The 25360-nt window shown below is 37.0% G+C and overlaps 1 protein-coding gene across 1 annotated transcript; it reads left to right on the top strand.

Moving 5' to 3' along the window:
* Positions 1-16324: 16324 nt before the first annotated feature.
* slc16a1a (solute carrier family 16 member 1a) lies at positions 16325-25360 on the top strand. The gene is made up of 6 exons (XM_059559817.1): positions 16325-16355; positions 16386-16496; positions 18217-18459; positions 23087-23230; positions 23389-24183; positions 24620-25360. Exons 3-6 carry the CDS (start codon positions 18243-18245, stop codon positions 24847-24849), a joined length of 1386 nt encoding a protein of 461 aa, XP_059415800.1. The 5' UTR covers positions 16325-16355; positions 16386-16496; positions 18217-18242; the 3' UTR covers positions 24850-25360.

The following is a 25360-nucleotide window of genomic DNA, read 5'->3' as shown; positions in this document are numbered from 1 at the left end:
GCGTTCCCTCAATTTACTATTCCGTTCACTCAGTTTATTTTATTTTTTCTTGCATGTCATGTGCGGGGCTCTGTAGTGAAATATTATTACAATTGAAAAAAAAAAAAAGTTTTCCATTTTAAAAATGTAAACCTGAATTTTTCAGCATCTTCCATCTTCAATGTCACATTATCCTTCAGAAAAGTATACTTATATGCTGATTTGTTGTTATTTTGTCAATCTAGATTTATTACTTCACAGCATTTTATTTTTTATTTTTTGCTATATATATCAGACAGTCAATGAACAGACTTTGGGTTTAAATCCAAGTACCTTGTACCTGCACAGTATTTTTTGTTAAGCTTGTTTAAGCTTTCTGTGAGTGGGTATATTAAAGAATGTGCTTTTTGAAAGAGATTCCCCTTGACCTTTCTAGCTTCAGGTACAGATTGAGTCTCCGTCCCTTGTCTCCCAGCACAACCTGTACTGACCTCAGAACAGCTCTGAACATCTGTGCTAAGCCGTACTCCACTGGAGAGCCTCAGAGGACCATGACATTTAAATAAAAGATGCTGTAATCTGGGAGAAATGTCGTGCCTTACATGGATGGCCAAAATCTGATAACATGGAATAGCTTTTAAAGCAGAATGAGTAAAGGTGGCTTCACATAAAGACTAATCTCTCTCTTCCTGAGCAAGTAGCCACTGCTCTAATCAAAGATACCCTGCAATTTGCATGTTGTTTACCATATGAGCTTTCTTTCCCAGCCCTCTGAATGCATTCGTTGTAGGCTTTCCATCATTGCAGACTGTCTTTTTAATTGTAAAGCCCTGTTATGAAAGCATATGTTGCTGTGGCAGATGTGTTGAACAGAAGCAGAAATCATGTAGGGTAAAGCTCCCTTTTGGCTCAGGGCACCTCAGCCAGTTTGAAACTGATACCACTGTCTTATCAGCTGTTACTGGTACTGCCATATACTTATTTGCTTTGCTAACTAAACAATTTGTAAAATGTATATTTGTATATTGAGCACATTGCATTGGCACTGACGAAGAATGGCAAATTATTCTAATTTACAGTATTTGTATCAATTTTAATCAGGAGAGTTTTGCTATATCAACATCATACTGTAAAAAAAGTACAGCTGTTAGAAACTTAATGAGGAACTGTAATGAGGATTATGCTCACAACAAGAGAAACAATCTATGAATGTAACAAGACAGTGGCACCAAAAATGGTAAAAAAAAAAAAACACAAAGAAAGAACTGTAATTAACTACTTTCACGGTGTCTTTGTCTATTTTGGGGTTTGACAGCCCGTTTGGAGTCATTGTGTGTTATATTCCAGGTCTTCTGAAGACATACAATAACATTGTATCAGGAAAAGACCTGACGTTATTATTCAAAGTAAATCTTCTCTGCTGCTAGTCTAACTCATTTACATTCAGTTCAGTTTAATTCAAATTTATTTTATATAGTGCTTTTCACAATACAAAGTTTCAAAGCAGCTTTACAGAAAATGCATACAACTTTTATTTAAATATGATGCATTAAGACAAGTCATGCCAAATTTGACATCAATAATGCCAAATGTCAGTGTTTGTTCATCTCATAGCTGCTTGTTAGACTTACAATTTTAAATTGTATAATTACTGTACAGTATACTGTGGACTTTCATGGTGTTTTTTTGTCATTTTTGGAGCTTGACAGCATCAACATCTTGTCTAACATCGTCTTTTGTGGCTTGCAGAGGAAATAAAGTCATTTTCTCTTTAGAACAATATGAGGGTGAGTAAATGATATTAACAATGAAAGATTTCGATATTGTGACGAGCGTCCCGATTCCACATCAGCGTCGCCCTGGTAATTCACGAGGAGCACCGGCTCGAGGCTCATCACGGGCTGATCACCTGCACCTGCCTCTCATCAGCCGGGCCTCATATAAACAGCATGCACACTGGAAAAGGGTAAGAAGCCTCTCCACGAGCTAGCACACTGACTCTCCTCTCTCTGACTTCCAGAAAGCAGCCTGTGACCGGAAGACTTTGCCACGAGCACTCCACCGACTCACCTGCACCTGGACCCGAGTGAGAGCACCCTTTGCACGCCGAATCACCGTCATCACCCCCCGCAACCCTTCACTTAATAATAAAATCCACCCTCCGGGGCTTTACACTTGAGTTTACTCCTGCGTATTCGTTCCACCCTGCCACAATATATTTTGTATTAATGCAGTTTTGCCTTTTTAATGCGCATTTAGATGTTTTCAGGATATTTCGTTATTTCTACTCGAAGACAAGGCAAAATATTCATTAGAAATATGGTTTGTTTGCAGTGCAGATGACACTAAGGAAAAAGAACAGCTGTTCTGTTGTTGATCCATCAAAATCTTGATCATAGATCACCCCCAGAGCTTCAGAATCTACATGCCCTGGTGTAAGTAAAGCCCCTGTTTACCATTCAACACCTGTCTCTTTATACCTGTTATACAAGTAAACAAATAATCAAAGCAGAGACTCTAGGACATGAATGCCGCAGACCTCTATCATTCTCCATTCTATATCTGTCATGCACAATACCGTGTGTCTGTATTTTGTGGTGACTGGTCATTCAGTCCTGGAAGAATAGTAGAAGAGAAGATCTGGAATTCAGTTGCAATGTACAATTCAACAGAAAAGGTGTTATGAGATTTGGTCGGTATAATGCACCTATGACATTTGTGTGATGGTGGTTTTGTTTCAGGATTCAGATTTGGCATTGGACATCAAGTGGCAACCCAATATAGAACCAAAACTGTTTAATGGACAAAAAGGAAAAATATTTTTTGATATAAATCAAGTATAATAATTATACCTATACAGTTTGTGCTTTGACAGCCACACAAAGCCATATCAGGGCAATGGTTTTATTTCGATAATTCATGCAGCTTTAATTATGGTTAATTTACTTTTTTCCACTAAATTTGCACTGACCTGACATCAAAAACACTGAGCAAAAATCAAAAATCTTAATTCACCTCTTTATTTTGCTTATTCTTTCTTATCATATTTATTATACATAATTTTATTTGCAGTGTTGGGGAGTAACTAGTTACATGTAACGGCGTTACGTAATTTAATTACAAAATAAATGTAACAGTAATCAGTTACAGTTACTAAGAAAAAATGAGTAATTAAATTACAGTTACTTATGAAAATTGTAACGATTACAAAGAGGATTACATTTGAATATTTACACACATCCACATACAGCTTATTTCTTTCCCAAATTACACTAAGACATATGGCCCATAATCTCCGAGACGCGGAAAACACATTCGTAGAATCCAGTCATAAAAATGGAATTCAGCCTATAACGCGGACGCAATATGCCACATTTTGGACGAATAAATCAAAAGTAGGTCAGTACACTTGAATCAAAACCCGATATGGACTGATGTCTGTGAATATTAAGCCGCAAAAAGACTGAAATTTAATCCTGCACGTTCTGCGTGCCTGTGGAAATCAGGCGCTGACTGGACATCGGGAGAACCGGGATTATTCCCGGTGGCCTGGCAGACGATTTGGCCTTCTACTTTAATATTGTTATTGTATAATTGCAGGCCGAATATACTAAAGCGATTATTTCCGAATCCGCCATTCGATAATTAAATTTCTAATAAATCATGAATCGGTTAGTCGTGACTGGCAATGGTTGGACTCGCGCCTCGCGCCTCGCGCGCTCTCTGCGCCTCCGCCGAACGGTTTGGATCAGACTCCGAGTAATCAATGCGAGAGAGAGAGAGACCGGAGTGAACTGTGTAAGCGCACAGCTGGAGCAGAGAAGCGACTCTTCTGTTCAGGGTTTCAGGTGCAGGTCAGTTTCATCTGTAAATATGCTAATGTAGTTTTGTCTTTGTTTACTTAGTCAAGCAGCAGCAGCACATTGCTCGCAATCACTCAACATACTGTATAAACGACGTCATTATTATCTTTTGTAATGTTACAGTAGTCAGATACCAGACAAATCATCATATTTTATCATAGCTTTAGGGGGAGCTAGTGGATACAAAAACACAACCCTTAGGAAAATTAATATAGCCTATGGTATGGCACTAACCGTGGTTTAATTATGGAATTTGTAGTAAATATAAATACAAGTGGTAATTCATTTGCCAAAAAAACAAAATTGCACTTACAAAACATGGTAAAAGTCAAATAAAAATCTTCAGTATTAAAGTCATGAGAGAGATGGATGGATAATGGAAGTGAAGGTGCAGTTCAGGAGAGAACTCTTAATTACGTTGCAAGTCCCCCAACCTAAGGATTCAAATATTTTTGATGTCAGGTCCAAAAAAAAAAATAGGGTTGTCCATGTTTCAGAATGGGTTGTGGGTGTATGAGTGTTAGATTTCCCAGCCTATTTTTTTCCCCAGTCCGCCCCTCATGGAAATTAATCTCTAGAACAGTCACTTCATGAGCATTTTTTACTTATTTTGAGAAACTATCATCATATCATATACAAAGAGACAGCAGTGTTTCAGAAAGACACCAATGTTTCAGGAGTTTAGTACACAAAATAGGACACATGCTTATTAGATAACCGTATTTGTGTTGATGTATATTCTTTTATTTTTTTATTAACTATTTTTCCCCAAACCATTGTTAGATGCAGTTAGATGCCTGTAGTTATGCAAAGATTTGGTTTCAAAAACAGTATCTATAAACAATTTCTTTTGATTTTAAATCTGCTTTGAACTTCAGATCAATCTCTAAGTAAAGTCTGATTGTGTGGTGGATGTGTTCAAATGTGATCATCTTAATTTAAGTGATGAAGGATGGTGAAAGTCTGACAGTATTGAGCACTACTGTAAGGTTAAACCTGCAATTTGTAAAATGGTTGAAGATGATTTACAGTTGCAAATTAACATTCATTAGAAACTTATAAAAGTAATCAAAATGTACTCAAAAGTAATTAGTTACATTACTTTATTAAAGTAATTAAAAAAGTTACACTACTATTACATTTTAAATAGGGTAACTTGTAATCTGTAACCTATTACATTTCCAAAGTAACCTTCCCAACACTGTTTATTTGTAATTTGACCTGTTTTTCACTCAGAACAGACCTGAGATCTGTTTCTGGTTCACAACCCAACAGCTGAGAACCAGTTCTCTAACATAACATCCCTTTTTCTTAAAAATGGCACCGTATATTAGATCATTGCTTTCTTCCCAGGGCTTTGAACCACCTCCTTCCCTACAGGGAGATATATGGCAGCATTAGTAAAATGGAAAATGAAGTGAAGGAGCATGAAAGTGAAAACTTGCTCGCTCTTCCCCTCCACCAGCCTTCAGTAGGCTTCTGCCCCTGTGACCCTGCTCAAAGTGGCATTACTATTAGAGCTCTCTGGGAATTTGACCTTCTAGGAAAAAAACCCTGTCACAAATCTGCCCCAGGGACTTAGTCCTGATGGCTCTTTACAAATAGGAAGGATCTGTTGTTACTGTTGCTGCAGCTCAAGCTTTTTTTCTTTTTTTTTTCTTTCTGTACCTTACAAATCGTGAGGCTAGAAAATCAACCATGTATCATGCACATGGAATTTTACAGTTTGACTGGCCACCTAGAGCAGTGTCTAATGTAATCTGAAATGTATGGGGTAAATTATCCAGACTGCCCCTAACCACTAACAAAAAAATAAATAAATAAATGTAAAAAAAAAAGGAAGTAGATTAAATAAATCGCCCAACAGGAGTTTTTCCGGTGTTATAAAGATGCACTCTTGTGACAAAACACCTCAGTAGGGGATTTGAATATCAAGACATGCCTCCAGGCAGCAAAAGAACAAATTATTGGACTTCGTCAAGAAAGCAGATGTTGGAAATGCAAATGATTATTGCTCTGCACTCTTAATTTTGTTAGGTTGCAGAGTGTAGCCCTTAGTCCCCAGGGTGAACTGCTTTATTCTTTTATGAAAAGGTGAAAAGAGACAAAGCTAAAGTGGGAATAGTGGAGATTAGGAGTCTTAAGAAAAAAAAATATTTCATTACTTTAGGCATTATCTGTTCAAATAATATCTAGACTTATGATTTATTATATTCTGTCATAAGAAACCAGACTCAAATAAATCCTCTGTGGTTTTGAAATAAGCAAATGCAAAATATCTGCACTTAAATGTTTTATGTTGATCATAAAAATATGAGACAGTATATAGAGGTTTTAAAGTGTGTATCACGTCTAAATGGATAGATATGATTAATTTAACCCTCTAATGGATTAATTATTAATTATTAAATTATGCAAATGAGTTGCATTTATTTGCATGTGGCCTATACTTTACAAAGGTTTATGTGATAACCATAGTTACTAAACTAGTTACTAAATTTGATACCACTACCGTTAGTAAGGATAATTGCTAAATAAATGCTCGGGCATTAAATAAAGATTTAAATAGTTTTTTATATTTATAAATATATATAATTTTCTTATCTTTTAAGGGTTAGTTGACCCAAAAATAAACATTTTATCTATTTACTCACCCTCACAAGTTGTGAAGTTCTTTTTCCTTTGAGCACAAAAGAAGATATTTTGAAGAACGTTAGTAATCAAACAGTTGAGACTAGTGTGAAAGAATCACTTAACATATCATAATCATCATTTCCAGGTAACTGTTACTTTATTAACTACTATATATTAGCGGAAACAATTGCTTCCGTGATCATTTTTTTATGAGTTACTGTCTCAGGGTCACATTACATGTTTTGACAGTGGTTCCCAGCAGTTTTGACACCAGATTCATCACATACTCAACAAATGCAGGCTGACTACTGCACAATAAGCTCATATTAGCATAAACGTCATGGCATATCACACGGTGTGTTTGCATGTGTGTGACAGAGAGGGGCAAACAGCAGGGCGAATGACAGCGTGCCGTTCATTTGCATCAGAGGTCGTTCTGTGTCTTTGCTGAGGGTTGACAATCGTTTCAATGTTAACATTGAGGCTACACCTGCGTCCCGCATTGATGACCCAAGACATTCCCATTTATGTTAATGTAAAAGTAAACCCACTTTGCATAGAAACATCGCTGAGTCAATTTCCCAGGCCTCACCATGCGGAAAATAGAAGGAATACAAAATATAAGGCACGTGAGCCTCAGATACACATATTCTGATTTAATGTGTGTAGAACGTGATTTAAGGGTTTTTGCTGTAAAGCAAATCATATAACAGTTGCCTCTTTACCAGTCACATGTATCAGATTAATATAAATGGCTTCCATTAATTTAACACTCTGATGCATGAATTATTACATTACAAATGGGGGGACTTTACTTCAAAACAAGAAGATATGGTTTCCCTATAGGGAAGGGGAATGTAATAGGGAACTTCTTTTTTTACAGTCTGAAAAAATGTCAGCAGCAACAACAAAATATCTGCCTTTTTGGGATTCAGATGAACAGAAATGAGACTCCTGATGTTAAAAGCTCCAGTAGGGACCCTTGAGACAGACATGGCAATCAATCATTGATCATATGGGAGGCTTTTGATTTGAGTACCTGCAAAATCCTGCACTTGTGTGATACTTAAAAATCCAGAGATGCATCCATCTTTTTTTCTCCTAAACCTACAGAACATTTGCACACCTTAAAGGTCACACATGACTCAAATGCCAGGGCAGACTCACAAGGGACATGTTGATGTAGAAACTTTTATACAGTACTGCCTTACCAAAAGATTTATCTTGTAACATTCTCACCCCAGTCCTATAAAAGCCTCTCTCTCTCTCTCTCTCTCTCTCTCTCTCTCTCTCTCTCTCTCTCTCTCTCTCTCTCTCTCTCTCTCTCTCTCTCTCTCTCTCTCTCTCTCTCTCTCTCTCTCTCTCTCTCTCTCTAAACTTAAATGCATCTAAACTTAAATGCCAGTCATGCATAACTTCATTCAGGAATTACACATTTCTAATATTTAGGAATTAGTCATGGTTTTTTGTCCCATGGTGCAGGATTGGTTTCTAAAGAGAGAAGCAATACAGTGGTTAAATGAGTTCACCGAAGTATTTTTGAATGCTCTGACCCTGGGGTGAATACTTATCCCTGAACAGAGGCACGATTTGAGGCTGGCAGTGGAGAGCGGGTGGAAAAGATGGACTGGTAATTGCCATGCCAAGGTAGGGGTATATTAGAATGCCTGAATACATGAATAAGTATGTCGAAGATGCCGGGGAAACTGGAGGTTAGGAAGATGTTTGGGGCCAGATGCAGCCTGAATAGCTTCTTTCCTCAACAGCAGCATCTTTTCACTTTATTTTTGCATTTTCTGAAGAAAATGTGACCAGTGCTTACCCATGCAAAATTTTATGCCACAATAGAGGGTTGTGGGTTGTTGCCAGGGCATTGCTAAGGTGTTTTGTTTTTTCACCTGTTTTAATTTTCTTCAGTAAAATTGTAAGTCTGACCCTTTAGAAAAGTAATAATACACTTCTTTTTTGGATTTGATTTTTGAAGGATTTGATAACTTTCTGTCGTTCTGTAAATTCAAAGGCTATTTGTTGAAATCAACAGTAAATATCTGCAATTAACCATATGAAGTCACATGGAGGCAGCATTTCCACCAGATGGAGCTATAATGTCATTCAAGTAGTGTAGGATAATTAATAAGTAACGTGACACTGCGGTTCACTGCCTTGATCAACATGTGTTGTTGGTGCATGAACAATATGCATGTCAAAACAACTTCAGATGGAATGATGGAGTAGTAAATATTATGTAATACTTTTATTCAAGAAGGTTGCATTAAATTGATCAGAATTGACAGTAAAGACATTTGTAATGCTACAGAAGTAAATAAATTCTGCTCTTTCAAACTTTGTTCATCAAAGAATCCTAATATATATATTCGACAAAATCTTACAAAAAAACAAACAAAATTTCTTTTTAGTTTTTAGAACTGATAATAATTAGAAATGTTTCTTGAGTAGGAAATCAGCATATTAGGATTATTTCTGAAGGATCATGTGACACTGAAGACTGGATTATTAGCTACTGAAAAATCAAAGAAATAAATACTATATTTAAATATTCCCAAAAAGAATCCAGTTATGCAAAATTGTAATAATATTTCACAATATTACTGATTTTATTTTATTTATTTATATATATATATATATATATATATATATATATTTTTTTTTTTTTTTTTTTTTTTTTTTTTATGCAGCCTTAGTGAACATAACTGGTGAGCGCTTCTTTCAAACACACAAAATCCAACCAGCCTCACACTTTTGAATGGTAGTATATATGAATAATTTTATATATGATCGCATATACAGTACAATAATATTAACAAGAAGCAAGGAGAATTAAAGCAAGAACTGCTGAGAAATATCTCTCTTTTAGATCTATATCAGCAAAGTATACTGACAAAGCTGGATTATAAAAATTCAAAGTTCGTCCACACCACAACCACCAGAGGCCTGACGGTGGTGACGCATCACTTGTCTCGCAGTTTGTACCCACTCAGCAGGCTGGCCATCTGGCTTGTCTTTACAACAAGGACAGAAATACAAATCATACCTAGCCACAGATATTGCAGAGGTTACACATTAGCACAAAAGAAAAAAAAACTAGAGCGCTGCAGCTTAAATCCATATGGGGAGTTAAATGGATCCTAGAATTGTTCAGTCTATCTGCTGAGTGCAGGTTTTAGATCTACACAGAGACAGGCCTCATCCAGCATAACGCAGGGGAATGCACTCGCTGCCGTGTTGACACAATGAGGGCACTATATGGACGTTTAGGAGCATCAATTTTGTGTCTGTTCAAGGGGCCATGGACCTCTTGTGTGTTAAAGTATATTTAACATCAGACGATGCAGCTGCCATAGACTGTATTTTGTAAATTTATGTTAGAAGTGATTTTTTTTCTTTTTTTTCTTTCTTGATTTAAATTATCTCTGAATTTTGTTGATGGTTGACATGTCTACATCCTGAGATTTTAAACAATATTCGCTGTTGTTCAATTTGTTCAGGATCAAAACTATTTACGGAAACTATTTAACCACTTCTAAATATCTGAATTGTTTGCAGCAATTAAAAAGATTAAATTGAGAATAAAATAGAATAGACTTTTGCTTAAAGTGAACATAAAACTGCTTTCACAGCCCATTTTGTTTATGTAATGTGATTTTTTTAAGTGATTATATTCAACACATTTACTATGTCATTTCAGCCATAATGTATATATATACAAATTGTAATTATTATTATTTTTGGATCATGCAAAGCTTCATTTTGTGTAGATATTTAGCCAGAAGCAATGGTTTGAAGTTAAAAACGTCTTGATGGATTTGTTATATACAGATATGCAGCTTTTTGCTTTACCAGATGTTAATGAAAGTGAAGTGACATTCAGCCAAGTATGGTGACCCATACTCAGAATTCGTGCTCTGCATTTAACCCAGCCAAAGTGCACACACACACAGCAGTGAACACACACACACCATGAACACACACCCGGAGCAGTGGGCAGCCATTTATGCTGTGGCGCCCGGGGAGCAGTTGGGGGTTCGATGCCTTGCTCAAGGGTACCTAAGCCGTGGTATTGCCGGCCCGAGACTCGAACCCACAACCTAAGGGTTAGGAGTCATACTCTCTAGGCCACGACTTCCCCTAAATAGTTACATTTCATGAATGAGCTGAGTTGAGTGGATTCATTGTGGATCATTCTGAAGGCATCCATGAATTGCAGATGATCCATTGGTGAGCAAGTGAGGTAATGCAAAATCTCTCCAAATCTGTTCAGATTTAAATTTTTGGTTGAACTATTCCCTTAAGGAAAATTGTAAAGGAAACATAGCTGAAAACACCATTAACTCTCTTCTTCAGCTATATAAAAGAAATATATTAAAAAATATTTTTTATGGTTAAACCAAGGTTTTACATGATATAACCATATTCTAGTTGGATATTTCTGTGAAAGCACAGGAGCACTTTCTAAGGCATAAGATGAAGTGTAAATAGAGCTGATGCCACATCTCCACTGTGAGAGCCATTAACGGTGACATTACTGCCTGCTAGAGTGAAGCAGGACAGGCAAGCAGGTCCAGAGCATTGGTGCACTTTAAGAGTATTGCAAAAATACATTAATGGGCAGTCATATCTTCTGAAATGTAACTGCCCCACTCCAAATAATACAGTGTGATCTAAATCATCCAATGATTCTCTTAAACCCATCCAAAAAAAAAAGACATCATCATACATCAGAATCTGCTAATGTAATATCTATTTCCCCAGCTCATTGATGTTTAATTATTGCAAATGTAACTCATGTATGAATATACAGACTGCCTCAGCATGTAAGCATGTAATCTGTTTGCGGATGAATGGGCAATTATCCCAATGCATTACATTTAGTTGTACAATAAGCAATCTTGGCTCTGCAATCAAAATTCATGTGCATGCTTCAGTGTTATATGTGGCTCATTTCTTTCACTTTATTTCTTATTCTGTGTAAATACAACCTGGGCTGGATGGTGACTTGTGCAGACAGACATTAGGCATGTGGCATATGTTCTGAACCGTTGTGATCTATGTCCATGTGGCCAGAATTGACCTCCAGTGGATAAAGGGATCCAAATTAGCTGTTTGATAAATGGCCAGTCCTTGTTAACTGTGTTCCCTCCTGTCAGTTCTCTCCATTGCTTTCAAGGTCAGCTGCCCATTCAGACTTTACAGCTCAGACCAAGACTTGATGATTTACGAACTAAAGTAAATTATTGGAACCTTCATTTCAAATAGTTCCATATGACTGAACAAGTTTTTACCTTTTTATACTACTTCTTTAAATAAAAAATAAAAAATATAATCAGTTAAACCACATTAAGAAACAATCTGAAATCCATGCGCTCACATTGCATTTGTAGTGTAAACTATAATCTGTCCTGATGCATCCAAGACAACAAAGAAGGACCGTCTTCTCATATGTCAGTCAAGTACTCCAATAAAACAAAACACATTTGCCAGTTACTACTTTAAAAGAAAATCCAAAATATAAGCATGCACCAGATGTGTTTCTCAGACCTTAAATTAGCATGGAGTAACACATGTTCAAGGTTTAATACTAATAGCCATAATGACATTGGCTAATAGCACATGATATTGTCAGCCCGAGACTTGAACCCACAACCTTAGGAGTCAAACTCTCTAACCACTAGGCCACAACTTCCCCTCTAGCATAACAATTCACCATTGCATAACAATTCAACAAGTGATAAGGTTGGGAGCAGGCTTCACTATGTTTTTTTAGATTTTCAGAGTGCTGGCCTTATATAACACATATGAAACAAAGTAAAGAGGCCGCACTATGCATATAAAACGTTTATTTTGCACAAACGCGTTTCGGCGTGTGCCTTCTTCAGTGTGCAATCAGGAAAGCTTGTAACCAATCTTAAATACCCACACCCATTGTCATTGACACACCCATCGTCATCATCATCATCAAAAGTGATACCAGGACCAATGGTGTCGCTATATACTGCAATATAATACACATAATACATCAAGAATTTTAACACATTCCATACACATGTAGTATTAACCTGCATTTATAGGAAACAGCTTAGTGACAGATCTTCATTCATCCCGTGCGGGATGCAAGTATTCAAATTAAAAATATGCCAAGCCTCTCACTGCAAGAGGAGGTTCTCACGGTCTCCACCTCTTGGAGGCCGATTGACCAGCTCCAAGCCCATAAATTTGAGCATGTTGGCATTATGTCCCACAGAATTAAAGTGTCTTGCAACTGATGATTTATCGTCATTCTTTCTGATGGCACATTTGTGTTCGAAAATTCGGGTTTTCAATTGTCGCTTTGTTTTGCCCACAGAATCACATGTCTATCAACTTTTATTGTGTATCTACTAACGTGTCCTTGTGGTTTACTTTATGTGGGCAAAACAAAGCGACAATTGAAAACCCGAATTTTCGAACACAAATGTGCCATCAGAAAGAATGACGATAAATCATCAGTTGCAAGACACTTTAATTCTGTGGGACATAATGCCAACATGCTCAAATTTATGGGCTTGGAGCTGGTCAATCGGCCTCCAAGAGGTGGAGACCGTGAGAACCTCCTCTTGCAGTGAGAGGCTTGGCATATTTTTAATTTGAATACTTGCATCCCGCACGGGATGAATGAAGATCTGTCACTAAGCTGTTTCCTATAAATGCAGGTTAATACTACATGTGTATGGAATGTGTTAAAATTCTTGATGTATTATGTGTATTATATTGCAGTATATAGCGACACCATTGGTCCTGGTATCACTTTTGATGATGATGACGACGATGGGTGTGTCAATGACAATGGGTGTGGGTATTTAAGATTGGTTACAAGCTTTCCTGATTGCACACTGAAGAAGGCACACGCCGAAACGCGTTTGTGCAAAATAAACGTTTTATATGCATAGTGCGGCCTCTTTACTTTGTTTCATAACAATTCAACAAACAATAGCAACTTTAACACTATGAATAGTTAGAAAGACATTAGAACATATCCAGAAGTAATATTCTTCACTTACAATACCTTATATATAAGTTATTCAACTTTGGTCAGACCGAGAATCGAACCTGCGACCGTATGACATCACACAGAATAGCTTGTGCATAACGGCATGACAATGCATATCTGTAGCATATTCAACAATTTCCTTAAATCGTAAAAATGCTGTTTAAATACACTTAATTAAGACAAATATACTTCCACTTCATATAAACAGTAGAAGGAAGTGTATAGACAATTATAATTGTGCAATTAGGTAGTATATATGCTGGTTGATTGGCCATGTAGGCCATATTAGTTAAATAACTCAACAAAATATAATTATGGTGATAACCCATAAACAACATATTAAATATGATCAATAAGCATAGAAACTTACTTTTAGATGCACACACACAATTAAACACCACTAGAAATGAGGGAAACTCTTGTGCACTCCACTCTACGGATTTATACCAACAACTGATTATTCTTAAGACGCCGTAATTCATCAAGGGAGCAGTAACAGTCCACAGTCATTGAATAGTCCAACACATATGAATATAGTTCTATTACCTAAGAGTATCAGAATACAGAGCCATTTGCAACAGTACTGATTCAGGTGAGTAATAATATAAAGTCCTTACTGCTTGCTAAATTGTCACTATTTTAGTCTAATGTGTTTCTCAAGTGTGATGACAATTAACCTCAGTGCACACCAAAGCTAATTAGAAGCTGTGAAGGTCAAAGTCTTCCCTATTTTATCTTAGCCTTTAGCTATGAATTGTCATACTTAACGGTCACAGCAGCAGAAATCTGTGACGTAGAAAACAGATTGAAAGAATCAGACTGGCAGTCTTTTGAACCTCTTCCTTCCTATAAACCCCATAAATGACGCCATTAGGAATGTCACGCAGCACTTCCTTTCACATTAAACCTAGATGTGTTGAACAATGGTGAGCGTTTTTTCACCAAGTACAACATGTTCCTGGATCAACGTCCTTGTTGATTCTGGAGCAATGTTCTAATCAACCAATCAGAATTGAGATATAACTTTTCAGGAAATAGGCCTGTTTCTGTTTTAGGCTTACAATCAGGGTTAGGTTCTTCTACACCCTTGTTAATCAGCTATAATTTCTCACTGATTTGGGGAATAAATTATGGGTAGGTATAGGTTAAGGGTAGGGATTGGGTAAGTCTATATTTTTGGACAATAATGTTGATCCAGGATCATCAAAAGATGTTGATCCAGGAACATGTCTAACTTGGCAAAATCACGGCGACCGTTGAACAATAGAGACCTCAACGGGAGAGCACTACCCCATCTGTTCTTTCCTGCCTCTTTTGTGGCGTGTTTATTGTGACAGCTGTTTTTCTCCAAACAACGTGCATGTTCCACCGTGAATCCATGGCCATCAGATCTCGTGTTTTTTGGGTGTGGGGCTGCACACACCACAAAAAAAGACTAAAATTGCTCCTGCTGCGGTTGGCCTGAGTGCAAAGCTTCCTCGGATGAAGGAGAAATCTTTATATCAGTTTTGTGAAAGTTTTACTACGCAAATCTGAGAAAGTAAATATTTTGGCTTGGTGTCACATCCAGGACACAGTCTCTTTGAAATGAAAGCGTGACTAGGTATTTGCAAGTCACAGAGGGGAATTGGGAAGAACGTGTTTTACTGTTTGAATCTGCAGATGCGTGCAGCTGAACATTTTCTAGTTTAATAAAAATGAAATGGAGTGTAACAGCGATTACTTCAGTTGAGTTTATTCTCGCTTAAATATGGCTTAAAACATTGTCACCTTGGTTCTTCAGTCTCAGACTTGCTCATGTAGAATAAAGACAATAAAGCCTCTGCAACTTAATGTCAATTCAGTAATTTTGTAGATTATTAGTTAAAATTGAGATGATTCAATCAGAATTGGTGTGCATGAAAACACTTTTTTAGGGTTGTGCAACTTTCCGAAATGAACAGAATTAATTTGAAATTAGATAGATAGATAGATAGATATATGTATATTCAACTTAGAGAAATATATACAAAATAGGTATAAGATTGATGTTTCATGTAAATATATATACTTCCTCATTTATTTGATAAAGATGGTTGTTGTGTCTAAAATATAGCTTATACTATTGTGAGTCAAAGAAATTGCTTCTAATTCTGACATTAGCCTTTGCACTGCAGTTATGTTCCTTGAACCGCATGGCAAAAAAAGAAAAAGCTTTTGTTCTGAACATTTTGTGCAGTCTTTCTCACAGATTTCAAAGAGATTAACAATTGCCAAACAAGTGCTGCATTCAGAGGAAAAGACTCGACCCTTCGGAAACTGTGTGTGTGTGTGTCACATCTCATGCGCAATAGCAAATGTTCATCCTTATTGACGTTCATTGTTTTTTGTTCCTTGACCTGATTGAAAGACAGGTAACGTGAATCAGAGCTAATTATAAATTAACAAGGAGACGCTGCAGGAAGTGTAATAAAATAAACGCCTGTTTACAGTTACAGTTACAATATAATGGATGTTTGTTGACATTGGATGCATTGATACATTCAAAAAGAAATGCTAATGCTATCTCAAAGACTCCACATTAAAACCTGTATCCTCCAAAGGAGACCTCAGCAGAGTCCTGAATGGGTGGCTTTGACAAAGAACAAGGAGGAGGAGAGCAGGGACTCAAGTGGGCATGGTGACATCAAAACATCAAGGAGCCAATAGAAACCTGTCTTGAATTTTTTGTAGACTTTGGGTGCCAATAAGAGCTGCCCTGAACTCAGCTGAACACAGTTTGACAAAGCTGACCATATCACAGGCCTAAAGAATTTTAAAATCGAAAACTATTTTTTTCACAGGCCGACCTCCGTGTTTTTCCTCAGAATTATTCACATAACTAGAGACTTGCCTTGACCCAGACTGGACCCTTAAAATCCTGCTTGCCATCACAATGGAATAGAAGAGTACTTTGGACTACTTTATGCAAAGAATTTATAGACTGTTCCAGAAAGGTAGGAGTGCTTCTTTGTGGAATGTGTGTTTCTAATCTTGAATGCACTAAAACGTCTAGCCTGATGGCATGTCAAGGACCTGTTTTTACCTGTAAAGTGATTCATTTCATACTCACTTTCTTTTAAACCATAGAGCACTTCATTTGAAAGGAACAAATATGCTCTGCCAACATGATAAAACTGTCAGATGGTCCAAATTCAAAGTGATCAGCCCAGTGATGCAATAACGACTAAACCTAAATATAACTTGTACCAATTAAATACAAAATTGTATCACTGACAAAGTATGTTAAGAGAGCTTGTAAGAATTCAGTTAATTCTGCTGCATCTGAAACTGTTTGACAATACCTTAAAAATACTATACGCCAGTGGTTTTCAACCTGTGGGCGGCCGCTGAGTGTCTACCCGCTGCTGAGCTCTGCCTGGATCTGGTTTTCCTGTTTTGCTGAGCGATGCCATCCCGAGTTATTTTCTGTTCACAGTTCATTCAATAAAGACAATCTAGCTTCTGAGTACTAAGTTATTAACCCAACAATAGCGGGGTCAGTTAATTTTTTGCAGTGGGCCACGCAAACATATGTGTTTGGTTGTGTGGGCCGCGAGTTGAAAAAGATTGGGAACCACTGCTATACGCCATACATAAGAGTACATTTCATGTCTGTTTATTCATTTGGTTGGTTGTTACTGTGTAATATGGAGGACAACATACAAGCAGCCAGTCATTATCACAAAATAAACCTCCTCAGGGTGATGCAAGACCCTTTTTGGCATAAGGGCCCTGTTCGCCTCATCTGAATTTGGCTTGTGATAATGACTGCACATTGTTGTTTTAATAAGAAAGTTGTTCTTAAACTACATCTAGCAGCTAATGGCAAGTCGCCCTTATTCCTTAAGATCATGCTGTCTGGGCTGGCAAACCAAATACAAGAGCACATGTAAAGAGGCTTAAATGCCAGTTGGGGAAATAACCAGATATTAAGGTGCTTCTCTCTGACATAAATCTCTGATCCTCCTGAAAGAATGTAATTCAGATTTCCATATTGAAGGGCATGTTCACTTTAAAAGCATCCTGCTGTGGCTTTACAAATACTTGATGTGCTCAGGTCAGCTATGAGGCGTTAATATGTAAAGGCACCATGAATCTTTATGGACTGTCTATGTTTCCTTTGAACTCTTTTATCCCACATGTATGCACAATGTTTTCTTGCAGCTGTTGGGTGTGATTCATGTTTATTAATATGTGATGCTTTGAAGTTTTAGGTTTACCTTTAGAGGACTAGTTGTGCAGAAAATCTTATATTTCCTGGCCAAGAATTGAGGCATTAGAGAAGGTAGCATTCATTTTACTATTGCTCAGATTTAGTGAGATGGATTTGAACAAACCCCCTGCCCAGGGTATTAAACTTCAGTGCGTAACCCATCCCACACCAATTGTGCTTCAGACATGAATGATACCTCAAATGATGCAGTTGAGGAAGTTTTCTGACTTTGGACATTTCTCATCTGCTGGATATAATGATGAAAAATCCTATAGAATAACACTGAATGAGCAAGCTCGACCATGTGAGCATGAGACTTCTTTCAAAAACATGAAAAAAATATTTCAGACCTCAAACTTTTGAATGCAAATATATGTTTCCTGTATGTTTTCTAGTGTCATGTTCTTTATAGTCCAAACATTTGACCTTTTTCTTTTTTTCCTTCAATTTTCCCTTTACAGAGAGATCTTTGTAAGCACCTGGAGCCATGGCACCTGTTGTTGGAGGTCCTGTGGGATACACCCCTCCTGAAGGTGGCTGGGGTTGGGCCGTAGTGTTTGGTGCCTTCGTTTCTATCGGTTTCTCCTACGCCTTCCCAAAATCCATCACTGTGTTCTTCAAGGAAATTGAAGTGATCTTCAGCGTCTCCAGCAGTCAAGTGTCCTGGATCTCTTCCATCATGCTTGCTGTCATGTATGGAGGGGGTAAGCAGTGACTTCCTGCCTTCTCCTCTTTCTCTGCCCCTTAGAACTCTCAAGTACTCTTTATATGTATTATAAAAAGTTATTTCCGAATTTGTAATGGTTTAATCTCATAGTAGATGTCTGAATTGATTCATAACCAGAGTTAGAATAATTCTGTCCTTGAGTAACTTTTAAATCAAGCTGTGTAGTCATGCTTTCAAGCCAGTGGTGAGATCATGGTTCAGGTAATGAAGATCCCAGCGCAGATTATCAATGGATATGGTGCAAGTGAAAGGCCCTTATTCATTCGAATGGAAGAAATGAGAGGCATGCTAAACAAGGCTTAGACATCAGCCACCGGCTGCTTTGCTGAGAGATTGAGCTCTGAATGGGTAACTCTATCTCCCTCTGGAGTCCTTCTTCTCAGTCAGCTCTTTATTCTGCAAGTGTCAGATGTTTTCCTTGGAGAGATATGAGGAGATGAGACGGCTAACTCAGGAGTCGCACAGACTTGTGATGACTAGCGTCAATAGCAAACTTGTCTCAGGAAGTGGAGCACCAGTGAATGATGTCAGCACACTCACAGAGACAGACTAAATTGCACGTTCGCCTTCTCACGCTACTGAGCACATCAAACTTGAGTTAAAAATATAAACCTTTATGGATAGGTTTCAATGTTTCTGACAGTGTGGTGCTTCTTTTTGGTTACAGCTCTTATTCTAATTAGTGTACTATACTGGCAGTATGGTTTGCTTGTATACTTTCACATAACATTTAAAACAGGCAAAAATAAACCAGCTTGCCATTTGAGTTAAAGATTTAGTTCACACAAAAATAAAACTCCTTTTTATCTTTTTCCATATCCTCATGTCATTCCAAACACGTGTGACTCTTTGTGGAAAACAAAAAAATATATATTTTGAAGAAAGTAACTGCTCCTATTTTCCATTCAGTAAAAACATACAGTAACTAGGGATTGTAAAGCTTCAAAAAAGACAAAAAGTTTCAGAATATGGATTAATCTTTCGACTTTAGTCTTTTATTCTGTCTTCCACATGCTCTAGGGGATAAAAAGGTCTGTAGTTGGAAAAAATATGCCGATCTCCACTTTTTAAAAATAGGAATAACTTTAGCTGTTTTCATATTACTTTGGAATATGCCTGTTAAAAAGGACTGATTACAAATATGTGTAAGTGGTTTTACTATATATTCTATAATGTTTTTTATTAATGGCATGTCAATATCCTTACAGTCAGTGGAATATTTATTCTTACAATTATTAACAATGTCACTTATTTCCTTTTCATCAACTGCCCTAATAAACACTGAGCGATTATTACTAGAAATATTAACTTCCTCTACCCTATGCCCATTTCTCTGCTCCGCAATCTCTTTTGCTAACTTATACCCAATATTTACATAATACTCATTGAATTCATTGACAATGTCATTCATTTTATTTAAACTTATTTTATCATCATTTACAAAATAATTTGGGTAATCTAATTTTCCAGTATTCTTTTTAATTATACTATTAAGTACTTTTCATTTTACTTGAATATTATTCTTAAGCTTGTCTAGTAACTTATTATAATAGTCCTTTTTACTAAATCTTATAATACGTATTAATTAATTTTTATATAACTTTATAAAATATATTTATTTTCCACTTGTTTTGTTCTAATTGTTATTAAGTTCCTGTATAATGCATTATTCTTTTACATGCCTTCTCTATTCCCTTAGTTCCCTTAGTTATTTAGGGAAGTCGTGGTCTAGTGGTTAGAGTGTTTGATTTCTAACGCTAGGGTTGTGGGTTTGAGTCTTGGGCTGGCAATACCACGACTGATGTGCCCTTGAGCAAGGCCCAGCACCCCCAACTACTGTGTGTATGTGTTCACTGCTGTTTGTGTGCACTTTGGATGGGTTAAAATCTGAGTATGGGTCACCATACTTCACTCATCCATTGTCTATCCTCGTTTGTAGCTTTTTGTTAGTTCAGGTTGTACAATGTGATTTTTTTTTTTCTTTCTTTTAAAAGATTTTTACTTTTTTGTGGACATTCATGCTGTATGTGTCATTTTCCCACATACTACTGTCAAGCTTGAGCTTTTGCCCTCACATTTGTCATGAAAAATAGTAAGCCAGTCGATAAGGATGTTCCTTTCAGTTTATTCTGGTGGGGTTGACATTATGGCCATGAGTACTCATGACTTGTGAGAGGCACATGACTACACATTTGACCTCATACTCCTACACTGATCCTTCTGGCCCAGCAGAGCTAATTCCCTTCTGTAATGCAGGGGGCAATACGTAGCATATGACCCAGATGATCACAGAACCAACCACGCGTGGAAGATATCCAGTAATTTTTTTTTTCCTGACGACAATGCTATGCAGAATCGAATTATGTAGTGCTACTGGTTTGTACTAACATATCTGCACACAAGACATAATTGTGTGAATATTTTATGCTGACTTTTGCACATTAGACGTCTGTGTAGCAGTATGTTACATATTCATTTGAATTCCCCTGCTCACAAGTAAATCAGAATGGCATTGTTTTAGCATCTACTTTGATGCTGGCCATGACTGGCATGTTATGGTTCCCCTTTTGCTCTCATTTCACTCAATACAGCCACAGTCTTACCCACAGTCTGAATGCCCTCTAAGCTAAATACTGTAAGAAGGTATTTGTTTCTTTTCCAGGGATGTGTTGTTTTGGCATTCTAAGTCAAGATGTCTTCCTACATAGACCTCAAGTGCATTTAAGCTTGTTGTCATTGACCCAAGTAGAGTTGGTTTGCCTGGAGCAAGAGAAGTCCAGATATGTGGACATTTACATGAATGTGGACTGATCTGATATGTCAGGAGGAATACATTTTTGTTTGATGTCATCCAAAGACTTAGTCTATTTTTAATTCTTATACCACACTTACAGTCTGAAATTACAGTCTGAAAAACTGAAATTCATGATAAGGCTTTTTATGTGATTATCGAATTGTAGAGGCTTTAATATATAGTAGGCCTTTACTGATTTATCTGCATTTTTCCATCAAAATAAAAGTTTGATGATTTTAACGTTTGTATTTGACACTAATGAATTTCCACATTTATAAATGTGTTAATATGTTCTTTGGTAAGTTGCTCCCCTGCTGTGCTTGCGTGGTGGATTAGAGAGGCAAACAAGGCAGCCTATTGTAACTGGGAGACAGAAACGTGCAGGCGCTCACCCTCACTCCCCGGTTTTCACATGATTAGCAGGCTTCCTTCGTACATTTATGATAGGATTTGGTCTCAGTACAGGAAAGACTTAAAAACACACACGTAACTGGAAATACCTTTGGGATAGTTGTGTTTCCCACTGTAGGAGAGTATCAGGTTTGTTAGGGCTAAATTTTACCATAGGGTGAAACATAACTGGAATATGATTTAGTTGAGCATTTTAAGATTGGTCTTTCAGCCTCTGCATTTCACAGGTAACATCTTATGCTCAGTTGGCGTGTTTTATATATATATAATATGCAATGTCAAATTCTATTGTTCTTCCCCACAGAGCTGCAATGCCCTCTAGTGGTCTGAAAAGAGAATATCAACTTAGTCATAAAAAAATCTAAATAGACCATTCATAGTTTTACTGTAGTAACCTATACATTCCTGGTGTTATTGTGAACAGTTAATTTGTGCATGTTATTTCAGATAGATGTTTGTCTTCATAATGTTTTATCATAATATAATAACATGCTCCACATCTGAAACAGTGGTTTCAAACCCATCAATTCCCAATGGATAAAATCAAGTCCCGTGTTAAACTTCCTGATAACTTGGAATTAGGTGTTGCTTAAACCATTGTTCTTTTTTACTATTACCTTGATTTTTCTTCACACACCACATATATTTAATCTCAAGCATACTTTTCAACAACACTGTTATCTCCTTGGTAAACAAGTACACTAACTTGAGATAAAGCATTTTCACATCAAAGTGGTTTATTATTATACCACAAATTTTTTTAAGTATTTGGATTTGGTCAAAAATACAGTAATATATCAAAATATCTGTTTTATACACACATACATGCTCTTGTTTTTGTGACATATCAGGACACAACTCTGTTTGACATGGGTATGCCACAGGTATTACAAGGAGAGGGTGACTTATGAGGACATAACCCATGTCCCCATTTTTCAAAATGCTTATAAATCATACAGAATTAGTTTTTTTTGAGAAAGTAAAAATGCACAAAGTTTCCTGTTAGGGTTAGGGTTAGGTGTAGGGTTGGTGTAGGGCCATAGAATATACAGTTTGTACAGTATAAAAACCATTACGCCTATGGGATGTCCCCACTATTCACAAAAACAAACACACACACACACACACACACACACACACACACACACATATATATATATATATATATATATATATATATATATATATATATATATATATATATATATATATATATATATATATATATATATATATATATATATACAGTACAGACCAAAAGTTTGGAAACATTACTATTTTGTATGTGTTTGAAAGAAGTTTCTTCTGCTCATCAAGCCTGCGTTTATTTGATCAAAAATACAGGAAAAAATGTAATATTGTGAAATATCAAGATTTTTTTTTTTCATGTCATTCCTAGGTCCTGTCAGCAGTATCCTGGTCAATAAGTATGGAAGTCGGCCAATTATGATTTTAGGAGGCTGTCTTTCAGGAATCGGGCTTATCGGTGCCTCTTTCTGCAATACTGTCGAAGGCTTGTACTTCTGTGTCGGTGTAGTGGGAGGTATAATTAAAAACAAATATGATTTTTAAACATACACCGTTGTTCTTATCCCATGCAATTTACAGTAATAACACTCCTAGTGATGTTACAGTCTTGTGACACATTTATCACAAGGAGACATGTTTTCATTTTGAACTATGTGTTATAATGTTTTACAGGTCTGGGACTGGCATTTAATCTCAACCCAGCTCTTACAATGATCGGAAAATATTTCTACAAGAGGCGCCCAATAGCTAATGGCATCGCTATGGCTGGTAGCCCAGTCTTTTTGTGTACTCTGGCTCCCCTGAACACCTGGTTCTTCGACCAATTCGGCTGGAGAGGGAGCTTCTTGATTCTGGGTGGACTTCTGCTGAATTGTTGTGTAGCTGGATCACTGATGAGGCCCATTGGGCCAAAACCAAAACCTGCTGTTAAAGCTGCCAACAGTAATAGTGCAGCCAGAGAGAAAAAGAGCGTAATAGAGACAATCAATGGTTTTATCGATCTTACACTCTTCAAGCATCGTGGCTTCTTGCTTTACCTTCTTGGTAACGTGATCATGTTCTTCGGCCTCTTCACTCCTCTTGTGTTCCTCAGTAATTACGCCAAGAGTAAGGACATTCCCAGAGAGAAGGCAGCTTTTCTGCTTTCAGTCCTGGCCTTTGTAGATATGGTGGCACGACCTTCAATGGGAATAGTCGCCAACACAAAATGGGTGAGACCAAGGGTGCAGTATTTCTTTGCAGCATCCATTCTCCTTAATGGTGTGTGCCACCTGCTTGTCCCTCTGACCACAGACTACACAGGGTTTGTAATATACTCCATGTTCTTTGGGTTTGCCTACGGCTGGTTGAGCTCTGTGCTGTTTGAGACCCTCATGGATCTTGTGGGAACTCAACGTTTTTCCAGTGCTGTAGGACTGGTGACGATTGTGGAATGTGCACCAGTTTTACTGGGGCCACCTTTACTAGGTGAGTATGGAATGTGTTTATGTCTCATATAATTGCCCAGTTTTGAACAACAAACTAAATTACACAAAATAAAGTTTTATTTATTAAGCATGCAGCTTTTAGGACCTCATATTAATTGAGAGACTACAGAGAGTATTTGTCATAGAACCGAAGCATTTAAAAATAAATAGTGAAGGCTAAGATTTGTACTTTTTTTGTTTGTTTGTTTGCCAATAATTAACAGTCACCTGACCAAAATTAAATTTTCCCTTTTTCATTTAAATAAAATGTAATCTAAAATCTTGGAAATACATTAACCATGAAGTCCTAGAAGAAAAGACTTTTGCATGCCTTTAAAATTAAGATGCATTATGAGGAATATATTGGGACTTTTTGTTGAAAATGAATTTATGGATCACTGACTTTTTTTTTTAATTATGATTGTATGCACTCACAGGGAAGTTCAAGGACATCTACCATGACTACATGTATACATACATTTCCTGTGGAATTGCCCTTGTGGTTGGCAGTTTGTTTCTGTTCATCGGAATGGGTATCAACTACAGGTTACTGAATAAAGAAGCAAAAGAGGAATCCAAGAGAGCCAACCTACAGGAGGAACCTGGCAAAGAGATTGTACAGGCTCTGAAAGGACCCAGTGACAATACTGCAGAGGATGCTGTGTGACAATAGCTGATCCTGTGCTTTTTTTCTGGGTGTTTCTTTCATTTCTGTGCTTTCTACATCAACGATCTGATTACAGACATCCATCTTGGACTATTCTGGTTGTGATGCAAAAGTTTCAGTTCCTTGCATGAGCACATGCATGCAATATATATTTTATAATAGGGCTGGACAATAATTCAATATCAATATGTATTGCGATATATTTTTCCCAATAACGGTTAAATGATTTCCGATATTTCGATATACATTGCCAGTGTTTCCCATACATTGATTTATATGTGGGGTTTGACTTCGTTGAATAAACATGAGTACTGCACGTTTCAAAATCAAAACACGTCGCGGGTGTTTTATATGAATGTATATCTGAAGGGAACCTACTGTCTTCAGAAAAGTTTCGATGACATTTTCATTTTATCTGATAAAGAATCGTTCATAACCGCGGGTTCTACACTGTTCTACAGCTCACAGCGCCTCCTGCTGGCAGACAATCACTTTGCATTCAAGTCCGTAT

The sequence above is a fragment of the Carassius carassius genome, chromosome 10 (genome assembly GCF_963082965.1).
Source record: "Carassius carassius chromosome 10, fCarCar2.1, whole genome shotgun sequence".
Lineage (NCBI taxonomy): Eukaryota > Metazoa > Chordata > Actinopteri > Cypriniformes > Cyprinidae > Carassius > Carassius carassius.
This window is presented reverse-complemented; position numbering and strand designations above follow the sequence as displayed.